General features: G+C 39.0%; 4 protein-coding genes across 4 annotated transcripts; all 4 read left to right on the top strand.

Annotated features, from left to right (window-relative positions):
* Window positions 1–53: 53 nt before the first annotated feature.
* RHIMIDRAFT_101447 (uncharacterized protein) lies at window positions 54–942 on the top strand. The gene is made up of 4 exons (XM_023605112.1): window positions 54–291; window positions 340–426; window positions 483–715; window positions 772–942. Exons 1-4 carry the CDS (start codon window positions 213–215, stop codon window positions 844–846), a joined length of 474 nt encoding a protein of 157 aa, XP_023468126.1. The 5' UTR covers window positions 54–212; the 3' UTR covers window positions 847–942.
* Window positions 943–1,945: 1,003 nt separating this feature from the next.
* Window positions 1,946–3,083, top strand: RHIMIDRAFT_303847 (thioredoxin-like protein; the record flags this gene model as incomplete). The annotated part of the gene is made up of 3 exons (XM_023614429.1): window positions 1,946–1,949; window positions 2,003–2,227; window positions 2,279–3,083. The coding sequence occupies 3 exons, from the start codon at window positions 1,946–1,948 to the stop codon at window positions 2,635–2,637; spliced, it is 588 nt and encodes a 195-aa protein (XP_023468125.1). The 3' UTR covers window positions 2,638–3,083.
* Window positions 3,084–3,269: 186 nt separating this feature from the next.
* On the top strand, window positions 3,270–4,556 carry RHIMIDRAFT_224179 (homeobox-domain-containing protein). Its single transcript, XM_023607497.1, has 2 exons — window positions 3,270–3,873; window positions 3,936–4,556. The coding sequence occupies exons 1-2, from the start codon at window positions 3,348–3,350 to the stop codon at window positions 4,436–4,438; spliced, it is 1,029 nt and encodes a 342-aa protein (XP_023468124.1). The 5' UTR covers window positions 3,270–3,347; the 3' UTR covers window positions 4,439–4,556.
* On the top strand, window positions 4,533–12,340 carry RHIMIDRAFT_311750 (uncharacterized protein). The gene is made up of 5 exons (XM_023614756.1): window positions 4,533–5,265; window positions 5,313–8,341; window positions 8,399–9,191; window positions 9,246–11,693; window positions 11,746–12,340. Exons 1-5 carry the CDS (start codon window positions 4,566–4,568, stop codon window positions 12,165–12,167), a joined length of 7,392 nt encoding a protein of 2,463 aa, XP_023468123.1. The 5' UTR covers window positions 4,533–4,565; the 3' UTR covers window positions 12,168–12,340.
* Window positions 12,341–12,395: the final 55 nt, after the last annotated feature.

Raw genomic sequence — 12,395 nt, 5'->3', positions numbered from 1 at the left:
TTTCCATTTGGACATCATTACTAGTTCATGTCGAAAGATTGGATAAGCTTCAGTTATCGGGCATTACTAGTGACACAGTATGGAGTAACTTTGTGGCATTGTCTGATTCCAGGTAAATATTCCATTGCAAAATAACAACAAAAAAACTCATAATTTCAAAAAGTCTAAGAGGAATAGATTATAATCATTCTGCAAAAGATGTGCTTGATCTAATGAATTTGAATTTCCTACTTGGTAGTGGAAAGATGCTAACAGAGCTTGATCTGAGTGGTTGTGGATTAACACATCAAGGTAACTTTTATTCTTTTTTGCTCAGCTTTTTTCTAAGAATCAAATCAGATATAACCAAACTATGTCAAGGCATTCAATATCGATCCAATATGAAGATTCTTTCCTTTCGCTCAAATCCAACTATAGGTGACGAAAGTAAGCTTAAACGTAAAAAATACGCCCCTTTTATTAACAATGAACTTCATTATTAGGTATCAATAGTCTATATCAGTTATTTAAACAATGCAAGATTGGGTTACTGGATTTTTCTTATTGTGGATTAACGTTCGCGGGTGCATCGACTATTGCATTATGGGCAGCAAATGGATTAGTCAAGGAGATTGACATGACAGGCAACGTTATCTTTGATACAACTTACCAATTAGATCGTTTTATGGAAATATATGGAAAGAGTGATACTAAAATCGTTATTGACTCTATTGAGGCAAGTAGACCATGGGATCTCCCTTTTTTTATGCTTACGCTATTCTTCCTTTATAGACATCTATTACAGAAAATAGAAAGCTCCCCTTAACCTTTGCGATTAAACCAAAGCAATTGACAACACCATTTTAAGTTAATAAACACGACAAGTCAGTTATAATCAAAGTAAATCATAACAGATACACTCGAATATAATAAATCGCTTTAGCTTTTCTATAATAAATGGAGACTTTATTGGTTTGGTTATATAAATATCATTTGGCATTGTTTTGAGAAAAAGAGTGTAGAAGGCAGCAGTTGATAAGCAAAAAGAAAGATCAATATATATATATATATCAATTACTTGAATATGATCAGTGTAGTTCTTTTGTTTGCTTTTCTATAGAAGCACGGGGCGTTTCGTGATCTCAAAAAGAACCAAGCAACTTAAACTATTTTATAGTGGTGCTGAAACCAATGCAACCCGAAATGTACTTTCTGGTTACCAGTTAGTTGACAACAAAGGTTGAGTCTAGAAGGACATTTGCTGACAGTTGCACTTTAAGAAGAGAGTTCTTGACCTGCTAAAAAGAAATCCTATATGAGGATGATCAAACACACAATTTCATGTTGAAATATGAAAGCACTCTATAGCTTGATATTCATGTAAATGAATTCAGGATATTAGCAAGCTCAAGCACTATCAATATGCTTACACAATAACCACAAGATACTCCTCCTCATCACTCCTCTTCACAAACGAACAGTGGACAGTTTGATATAACGTCTACTGAAAGAATATTAAGACGTGCAACAGATATTGTTCGCACTATTTGTCATTCCAAAGAGGATCTCATCTCTATGAAGAAGCATTCAAGGAACCTTAAAGCCTAAAAAACAACTACAGCTCTCACCTTAGAACATTAATCGCTTGACTTTCATGCTTTAAGCTTTTGTCGGACAGCTAATTTTCTTTTCAGGCCAATTGGAACAGTGGACAGGAAATAGAGAAATTCTCTTTCTTTAGTAATCAAAGCTCATTTGCTCATAGGCCAGCTTTCTGCTTACTCATTCTTTACATTTGATTGGGCGATAGCTTGTTTACTAATCAATTTAAACTCAATTCACTGGTTACTAAATTTTTGTAGTCAACAAATAAGATTTGAAAGAAACTTACAGAAAAAAAAAAGGGTTATAAATATCGCGACTTTCACGTCGCTTTTCTCTTCTTTTTTAACTTTAATAATAAAAAATGGGTAAGCATTTCTCTCGCCACTTTTCTTGAAATATCCGTCTAACAAATAAACAGTCGCTCAAGTTCAAAAGCCTGCTCCCGCTTTCACTGCTCCTGCTGTTGTCAACGGTGAATTCAAGAACATCTCCCTCTCTGACTACAAGGGTAAATACGTTGTCTTCTTCTGGTACCCTATGGATTTCACCTTCGTCTGCCCTACTGAAATCCTTGCCTTCTCTGAACGTATTGCTGAATTCGAGGCTTTGAACACTGCTGTCATCGGTGCTTCCACTGATTCTGGTAAGTTTATACATGTGCGTGTGTGTGGTTGAAAACTAACTTTTTCAAAAGAATTCTCTCACCTCGCTTGGATCAACACTCCTCGTAAGCAAGGTGGTCTCGGTGAAATGAAGATCCCTCTCCTTGCCGATAAGACCAAGTCCATTGCCAAGGACTACGGTGTCCTCATCGAAAACGACGGTATTGCTCTCCGTGGTCTCTTCATCATTGACCCCAACGGTATTGTTCGTCAAATCACCATCAACGATCTCCCCGTTGGTCGTTCCGTTGATGAAGTCCTCCGTCTTGTCGAAGCTTTCCAATTCACTGATAAGCACGGCGAAGTCTGCCCTGCCAACTGGAAGGCTGGTTCCAAGACCATTAAGCCCAACCCCAAGGAATCTCAAGAATACTTCCAAACTGTCAACTAAATTTAATGTATATAATTTTAATCTGCACGTAGATATAAAAATACGAATAAAATGGGGTTTACTCCGTTGTTACAAAAAGAGATGTTCCTTTTTCTGTCAAATATACAAAACGGCTTTCTCACGCGATATTCTCACACCCGCCATGTCAAGCTCTAAAGTGTATCTTTTGTGTATAAACATGGGATAAGAGAGAAGTTGATTACTAGAAACGTTTATAAAGAGTGTAGAAGAAGAGATTGCTATTCTATCGAATATACGGATTTGTAAAAAAGGAGAGGTTATATAGATAACAAGCTGAAATGTGGGGCGCTGTATGCATTTCTTTTATTCACTGCGCATGAGCGCGCTCACATGGCTTAAAGGGAATCATATGAGACGCGCCTATCTTTTCTGCTTATTTTTTCTCAAATCAACTTTTAAAAATGTAATAAAAAGACAAGGAAGAGAAACAAAGATAACTAGCAAGATTAAGTTGATAAACATCATTCCCGTTTCTCCGCCCTAAGAGCTCTATTCTTTTCAAACATTGTGTGTTTTATTAGTGAATAAACTGTAGCTCCGCTTATACACAATAAATTGAATGAGCGAAATTGGCTTCATTTAATTTTATTTTCCCCCCTTTTTTGTACTTTATTTCTTTTACTCAACACTTCTACTATCTTTACATTCCTTTTTATTATCTATAAACCCTTTCCTTTCCTTTAAAACATATGTCAGAGTCCACCTCACCTCCGCTCACGTCCAATGAAGATACAAAGAAACGTACCAGAGTTACTCCAGCTCAGTTGACGATACTAGAAGAAACCTTCAACATGACTTCAACTCCTGATTCCAAATTGCGTAAACAATTAGCAGAAAAGCTCAAGATGCCAGAACGTTCAATTCAGATTTGGTTCCAGAATAGACGAGCTAAAGTCAAGATGCTTCAAAAGAGAGTCATGTTGAGACAAGAACAACAACAACAGCAACAACAGCTAAGTCCTTACTGGTATCCTTTTGCCTCAAGACAAAAGTTACCATACAGAGCATGGAGCTCAGATATGGTTCGATCTTCATCTATTCCGCCACCTCCTCCTCCTCCTCTTATTCCGCCTACTAATAATAATGCTTCTAGTATGACTGCGAGTACTACAACGACGACTACTGGTAGTTGTCTTTTTAGCTTTGATCCCCCTAGTATATCCATCAGTGGACCTAGTTATGCATCACCTTCGCCACAGCCTAGTCTATATAAAGGTATATATTATTATATACAAAGATAAATATGTTGGCATTTATATGTATATGTATATACACAGAATTAGATACTGGCTTGATCACAGCTACATCATTAACAATAGGTAGCTGGCATAGAATGAAGATACATCAACATGATCTAGAATGCTATTATACGTTGATGAATAGAGAGTTTTCATGGCATATCAGAGACAACGACTATCATTTCAAAATGATCATCTCATTTGATATGATATCATGTATCGAATTACACGTACTAGAAGACAATATCTCTGCAGAAATCAATATTCAGTTGATAGAAGCACCTATTTTCTTTATGAACAATAATGATACTTCATGGATTCAATGTAGTGATTTTACCGAAGGAATGCAAGCATCTTTGGTATTAACTCACACCATTCGTGGTTTGGCTATCGATCTTAGACAGCAACTGTTAAACATTGCTGGTATTGATGATAGATTATGTCAGATCACTCAATTCCCAATTGATCACTGGAGACATTCAAGTTTACCACTAAAAGATAATACTCATCATTGGGCATTTCCAACTATTACTCATTTATAGATTCATTATTTGTCGTACACACCCACTCACATTATTTTATCACATATATACACATTTATTATATATATTTAGAAAGAAAAATAAAAACATCCCCTCTTTCTTTCTTTCTTCCTTTCTTTACATTATAATGGTCATCAATCTATGTTTATTCATCATCTTCCTCTTCTTGTTTATTTATCTGAACAGGTCCCTCCTATTCAATCAACTACAAATCAAGGAATTTAAAATCTATTTTCACCATGGGCTAGTGATCGAACTAAGACATGTCTATCTGACTATTGTCAATAGTAGTAACAGCAGTAGTAGTCATAGAACATCCAAGCTCAAGATGTACCTGTTCAAATGGATTTCTAAATTACCCATCATCATTTACGTTCAATCCTTATCCATTCACTATAATCACTTCATTCTTTATTGTGACAACCTTCACCTAGTGAATCAACAACTAGATTCAAGTAAAATTCAACTTTTTCATCATCAATCTCATCTGATAGATTTGTCCAAACTCTCAGTCGACCGTTCGCTCTTATTTAACCTCGACCAGCTGATTGTCTACGGTCATCATTTATCAAAATTGAAGCATGATCAAGAAAAGCAAGATGAAACAAAGGACTATTCTTTATTCAAATCGGTTCGTGTAACAGTACGATCAGTCAAACTCATTCATCCCGATTACTGTTCTGTTGATATGCATTCGATACAGTTCTCATTCTATCCTTCACTGCAACTGAGTGTATCCAATATAGAATGGAATGCACTGTTAGATCAACGCTCATTCTGCTTGATAAGCATGACACATTTCCAAATTCATTCAAACTTACATCAGGGTAAGAACGGGTTCATTCTGTAAACAAAGCCTCTAACCTCACAATAGCTTTCAAGTCGTTGACAATAATGACCCAATCACCTAATATTGACCTTGACTTACTACGTGTATTTGTTTCACGACTGCCCTCATCTAATTCTTCGTCTAAGCGTCAATTCATTTTGCCCATGTTTACTGCCTCTCTCGTCATGTACTCTCCTAGGATAACATGTTCTCTCTTGTCCAATCGTCAAGGATACATGACTGCAAATGATCTCATTTGGAGATTGACTGCTGAATGCCCAGTCTATTCCAGTCTCCTAGACGCCCATTTTGCTCAAGAGGAGTATCAATGGCTACATCATCGCGACTTTTTCAAAAGGAATACTGCCGCACAAGATAAAAAGTGGACAAGCCTTATACAACGTCTGCCACTGATAGAATACTCGAATACATTGAAATTGATGACCAAAGTAGTGCTTCACAAGTTTTCTATTGGATACCACATCAATGAAGCAAAGAAACAATGTGTGTCTATCAAAAGAGCTGCCTTGACGGTCAAAACAAAGCTCGACACAAGTAAAGGGCCGCAGACGCTTTTGAGTTTGACCCAACAGCCCATACAAGCAGATGCTGTGATAGAAAGGCCTGTGATTTATCTCTACAACAATCAGGATGATGCAGATGCAAGTGCCGTGTGGATCTCGGTACTGGCGCAAGAAGAACAATCCATGTCACCTCCTTGGCTAGAGCCACTTCGACAGCACGTAACATTCTGTCTGGAGCTCTCTAATCTCTCTGTTTCTTTATCTTTCATGGACCTTGGGAAGACGGCCAATGGCCCCTTACCTCCTAGAGGGTTTATCGATAATACGCCTTCCGAGACAATAAGCGCTCAGGTGGCACTACACGCACACAGCATGGCCCTTGTTTTTAATTCATCAAAGACACTTCTCCATCTATGTGCACTATCCATCGAACAGACCTCACATGTGATATCCTCAGAACAACCAGATCCGCAGTTGATCCTTTGGATTTCTGAACTCCATGTGTCCAGGTACCGAACGTTGGTACCATTGCAAGTCGTTGCTCATATTAAAAAGTACGGTATTTGCTACTCTGTGAACAACCATTACGTGTGTTTGTTGATCGCAAGATCGCTCTCAAGGTTTCTGTCTTCTCTAACAACAAGAACAGGCCCAGCGACCCCTCAGGAACAGCGAGACGTTCAGTTGGAAATTTACATTGACCGTGGTGACGTTCGTTTGAATCTGGCAAGTACGGCTGACCTTTACCTCCGAATGGATCAGGTGTCCTCTGTTCTATCACCAAACGGTGGATTTACAGCAATTGTAGACAATCTGGCTATCCTAGGCATTTCCTGTGACAACAACGGCTGGAACCCGCTTGTAGAGCTTGATAGCTGTGAGCTCACGCTGGATGCACACTCGCCCGTGGGCCTTGTCCTCAAAAAGATCTTCTTACGCGTCCCCTATCAGTACATCCTGGCCGATATTTTAGATTGTCTCATTTGTCATATTAAGGCAGTCAAAGACTTGCATGCGAGAATATTGAACAATAGCGGCAATCATTTTACCTACTTTGGCCCTGCAACTAACAATGTGCCTATCCAGATCCAGCCGGTGAAAATCAAGTCAAATGTGTTCTTGATTCATTTTGATGACGATCCATTCGAGGCACGACTGCAGACAATATTTAGATGCGGTTTAGTAGAGCAGGAAAAGCGCCAAGCATATAGGGAGGCGTTTGAGAAAAAGATCAATGGAACGCCACAGGATGAAGCAAAGGAGCAAGACTATCAAGGCAATGACCCGACTACAGAGAGAGAGATCCAGGACGCCGGAGATGATCTGTCGAGGCATTTTTCAAAGCTTTGGATAAAAAACATTGATCGGGCAATTAGTACCCAAGCGTCCTTTTACGAAACCATGTATATCGCGCAAGATTATCGTCATCCTTTCAACGCAGATACTCTCGATAGCGCATTAGATCAAGAAGTGAGAGGCCAAGAAGCCTTTGCTTCTTGGTTCCAGATTGATATCCTACCACGCCCGTTATTCCCACCCTTGGTGAACTTTTCAGCTGAAAATGCATGCATTGAGATTAACCTCCCTAAATTCTCACTTGATGATACACGAGCCTTTGCACATGATCTCGGAGGTGGCATTTCTTCTAACTTTTCTCTGCTAATTCCCTTCCATCTGTCTTTAAAGGCAGGCAGAACCTGGGTAAAGATACGTGACTATCCTGTACCTCTCTTGTATGTGCCTCCATCTTCTGATGGCAATCCTGTATCTTGGACCCTTGAAGGTGATTATATTGCTGCTGATGAAGCAGGCGATTCAAGAGGAAGCCAGGTCATACATGTGCCAATCCTTCCGTCAGGATACACTCTCTCGGCTGTGCGAACAGCTTCACCTCTCAAGTTTTACTCGGTTATAGACTACACTGTCACAACTGACGGTATGTCAATCATTGGATGGTCAAATTCATATAAGCCGGCGATTCAAGACATCATTCGCGTCTTAGATACTCTCACGGCGGCACCTGTTGATCCATCGCCGAATCTAGGCTGGTGGGACAAGATTCGTTTTATCTATCACTCTCGCATTAAGATCAAGTTCCTGTCAGGTGATCTCGCTTTTGCTATCAAGGGGACTAGGAATCCATATGAACTCAATGGCCACGGAGCAGGTATGGCCAAGGTTTGGAGTAAAGACGTTATGTGGCTTGTTGGGTACCAGAATCCACAGCGCGAATTTATGCAGATCATCAGTCAAGAATACACGTTTGGTGTTCCTAACCTAGCAAATGATTTTATACCACAATTACCAGATACACTGACCATGAACAACAGGGCAAATCACAACGAAAGGTTCTTGAAGGTCGTCCTGAAACTGTCGGGTGGTATAAAGATGGGTATCGGCATGCTATTTGAACGATCCAGCTGTGACCGGTCGACTTGCATAGGACATGACGCGCTACATCCAATTGAACGGTGCAGGACAAGTGCATTTATACCACATCATCAAGTCACGTTCAAGTCGCCTCAGTACGTGGCCACACATGAGGTTATGGTAATAATACTCTTACATACTCATGATTGCTTTTTTACTAATATCACTCTGATTTAGGATACACACGATTCTTACCACGGGTTTCGATCCAACTTTATTCATCTATCATTTAGCATTGTTCAGCTAGAAGATCTAGATAGCCATGTTCCAGATGATGCTCAGCTCTATGGCAGTAGTAGGCCGCACAATGCCATGTACCTCAGTCAATGCTTCATAGAATACTTTTCAGCCTGGTACGACCTCTTTGGTGGTCCACTTAGCCTACCGGTACGTCAAGGACCATTTTGGACAGACAAAACAGAGAGAACAAAAGGCTATGGAGATCATCTCGACACTGTCAAGTACAAGATCGTTCTCAATTCACTCTCAGTTGGCTTCTTTTGTTCAGAGGAAGAATCATATTTGAGAAACGGCAAACGCTCTCTTGGACTCAAGGCGCACGCTCGTGATTTTGTTGTGGATCTTCATTCACAAAGAGAGCTACTCAAGCATCAAGATACTGTCAAAGTCGAACGTGTTTTTCATGAAGCTAAATTGCAGATGAGCGATATTGACCTGCGCGCTGTTAAGGCGAGTAACAGCCAAAAAGCAAAGAACCATAGAAATAGCTTGTTCTATATGGATGCTCCTCTCCAGGATATATATAGCTGCAAATGGATTGATCCCGGAGATTACATCTTGTTGGATCCTTTATCAACCGCCAGTAACAAACCGGTGTACTTGAATGTAGAAGTTTATCCATTTTTGTTCTCTCCGTTATTTTACTTTGTAAAGCAGCATGATGAAGATGGAATCAATAAGCGTGAATATTTACGTATGACCCACGATTGCACTATAAATGATAAAATAGGTAGATAAATAATAAGATTCCATAAGAATCAGTAGAACTCACTAGGTTATATAGATGCTTATGAATTCCAGAAAGCTTACTTGAATCGACGTGCTGTCGAATTAGATAATCTTATTGAAGAATATGATCAACAGCTGGATACAGTCATTCAAGCTCTTGATACATGTGGATACAAAGAATATCCCGAGCTAAAGAATCAGCATAGCACTCTTTCAAGCAAGATAGATTACTTGCGAAACAAGAGATATATTCTTCACAATTACATTGGCCAAGTCATCTTTGAATCTGAATTTAACAATGAAGGATCAAGTTTTATTCATACAACAACATCATCTGTTATCTTTCGCGACGAGTTGTCTAGATGGGAAACACTCATGGGTCATTTCAAGAATCGATGCTTCATCCATAACCCACAAATTATATGGAACGACTCTATTCGAGACATTGTCATCTATTGGAATGAGTTGAAGTCAAGCCGATCTGTACAAGCATACAATCTATCTGCTCGCTGTCTTCAATATCTTTCCGGACTGGCTAATTCAGTTGATGAACAGCAGCGCTGGAAACCTGATGTTCCTGACAGTGTAGACAATCGTGCCACTGAGGAAATGGCAAAGGAGCTGCTGCAAAAACTTTTGTCTGAAAGGGAGACCAATTTTGTAGCTTACAATGAGATAGAAGAGGCCAAGAGAGAAGAAAAGAACCATGATGGAATCTATGCATTTGACAATTTAAACGATGACCCAGATTATCAATACAACTCTATACCTGAGTATTACGAAATGAGGAGCAAGTTTGTTGTTGAGATGATACATCCACAAGTTATCCTTCAAAGCGAAAGAGGATTGGATCATCTTGCTTTAGTGACAAATCAAAGAATGCAAATCAAGAGCTTTGAAATTCTTGATAATAGTGACGATTCTGCAGAAAAGAATATCAAATTAGTCAAAAACAGATGTATTATGGGCTTAAACAATGCACAACTATTTATAGCCAGTCGTTTAGGGTCAAACGAGGAACTAGATCTCATTCAGCACATATATGGTAACAACAATCCCAAGAAACACTGGGCGGCTTGGATACAGCCTGAGCAGTTATGGCAATATCAGGACTTGAAATACTTTGAAAACTTTCAGCGTATTGCTTCTCAACTCTCTGGTGCAATCCAGCTTGATTCCTATAATCCGTTGCGAATCAAGGCCAACAAGTATCTCTCAAGTCGATATAACCCCTTTGAGGATCGCAGTAATACTGTGCAGTTGCACTTTCCTCAGCTCAAATTAGCTGCTAATTCGTTACAGAGTCATGTATTGTATTACACTATATCCAACCTTGTACTTGGCAGGAGCTTGATATCCGGTAAAAAAAAGCGCATGGAGCTCTTTCAGGAAATTATGTTAGCAGCTGAACGTAGCGACCTCGCTCAGTCAATAAAACAAGTTGCCGTACTTCAAGCACAGTCAAGGTTTCTCATTAACATGCATAAACGGTTCTTAAATGAACTGCCAAATCTAGATGATGAGGCCATTCAGCAATATCAGGTGAACAAGAAGAAAGCTTTCGATAGTTTAGAACGTTTGTATCTCGTGGTAGAAGCTATCAAGTCAATCCAGACATTTAGACAAGATAACCATTTGAAAGAAAGCGGTACGGCCATGAAGCTCAATTTTACTGCTGATGAAATTGTGTGGGAAGCGCTTATGGTGGAGAAAGGAAAAGAGACATCGCTGTGTAAATGGACTCTACAAGATATTAAGTATTCATTTATTCGTAAGCCAACTGGCTCAAGTAGACATATGATAGAAGTAGACAGGATGCAAATTATAAATACTACAGAGTCGCCTGTGTTTGTTCATGTCTTGGATGCACATGTTGATCAAAAAACATCATCCAGGGACAAGATATTACGTGGGGTTTTGGATACCCTTCCGCCTGTGGGAGGAATACCTATCATTCAACAATTAGAAGTGCACGTCGCCCCTCTTCATCTACAGATCAGTATGGCTTTTGGGACCGCTTTGAAAGACTATTTTTTTCCAAGAATTACCGTAGTCGAGCCAGAGAAGGACAACAGGGATGATGATGACGAAGAAGAGGATACTCAAAGTATGACAGATGGGGAGATGGATGAAAACGAGGAATCGATCTCAATTCGTCCAAAGTTGAGTAGACATAGCAGCTCAAGATATACTTCTAGTCGATTTTCTTTAAAGACAGAAAGTAGTCGTACAAGTATCGAGATGCTGGCAAAGATGATGAAAGACGCTTTACAGGGCAAACCAAAACTAAAGCAGGATGAATTAGCTATCATGAAGAACCGCTCATCAACTAACAGGACCTTCATTTATGTAAAGATATCAGGAGCAAAACACTGTATTAGCTTACGTGGACCATCTCGAAATACGTTGTATAACATTTATAATTTTTCTTTTAAGCAACCCAGCATTGAGTATAGAAACAAGACATGGTCTGTAGCCAAAATGGTAGAAGAAATACAAAAGCGTAGGCTAAAGAGTATATGTCATCCATATGTTTAACCCTCCATTATGATTAGAATTCCTTCATGCTATCCTAAGACACAGTCCAGCTATGATAAAGAAAAAGCTGTTATCCAATAGAAAAGATAATAGTCGAAAATCATTAGAAACAGATAGGGAGGAACACGTTGAACTTACAAACATGATGAGTGATTCTTTGATTGGAAGCATTAGATCTACAAAATCATCTGAATACAGCTCAAGTGATAAACAGGCACGATCTTCTAAATCAGTATCCATTTATACAAGTGAAGAAGAGAATGAAGACATAAAATCATTGTATTCTGATCCTGAAGATCATCTGAGCAATGAACACAAAAACGTAGACAAACAGATGGCAGCGATATATCTTGAAAAGTTTAAGCCATTTGACGACATAGTCGAGAAGGGACAACTCTTGTTTGGTAAATCCTATAATGGACCAAATCCTGTAAACTGAGATGGTTGGACGAAATAAAAAATAATTTAGAAACTTTACTCTTTTTTTGAGGCCAATATTTTTAGACGTGATGCTTTTGCTTGAAGTTGCTACTCTCTATTTCAACCCTAGCCCAATAACTTAGGAAATACCTAATCTATCTTTGACAGTTTTCAACAGCAATCCGAAGTATCAGTTTACAGGATTTTAACCTAAAGCCAAACGATGTAAGCTTCTTTCTTTTTTTTT

This window comes from Rhizopus microsporus (assembly GCF_002708625.1).
Source record: "Rhizopus microsporus ATCC 52813 unplaced genomic scaffold scaffold_4, whole genome shotgun sequence".
In the NCBI taxonomy this organism is placed as follows: domain Eukaryota; kingdom Fungi; phylum Mucoromycota; class Mucoromycetes; order Mucorales; family Rhizopodaceae; genus Rhizopus; species Rhizopus microsporus.
Note: the sequence above shows the minus strand (reverse complement) of the source record. Positions and strands in the feature narration are given on the sequence as shown.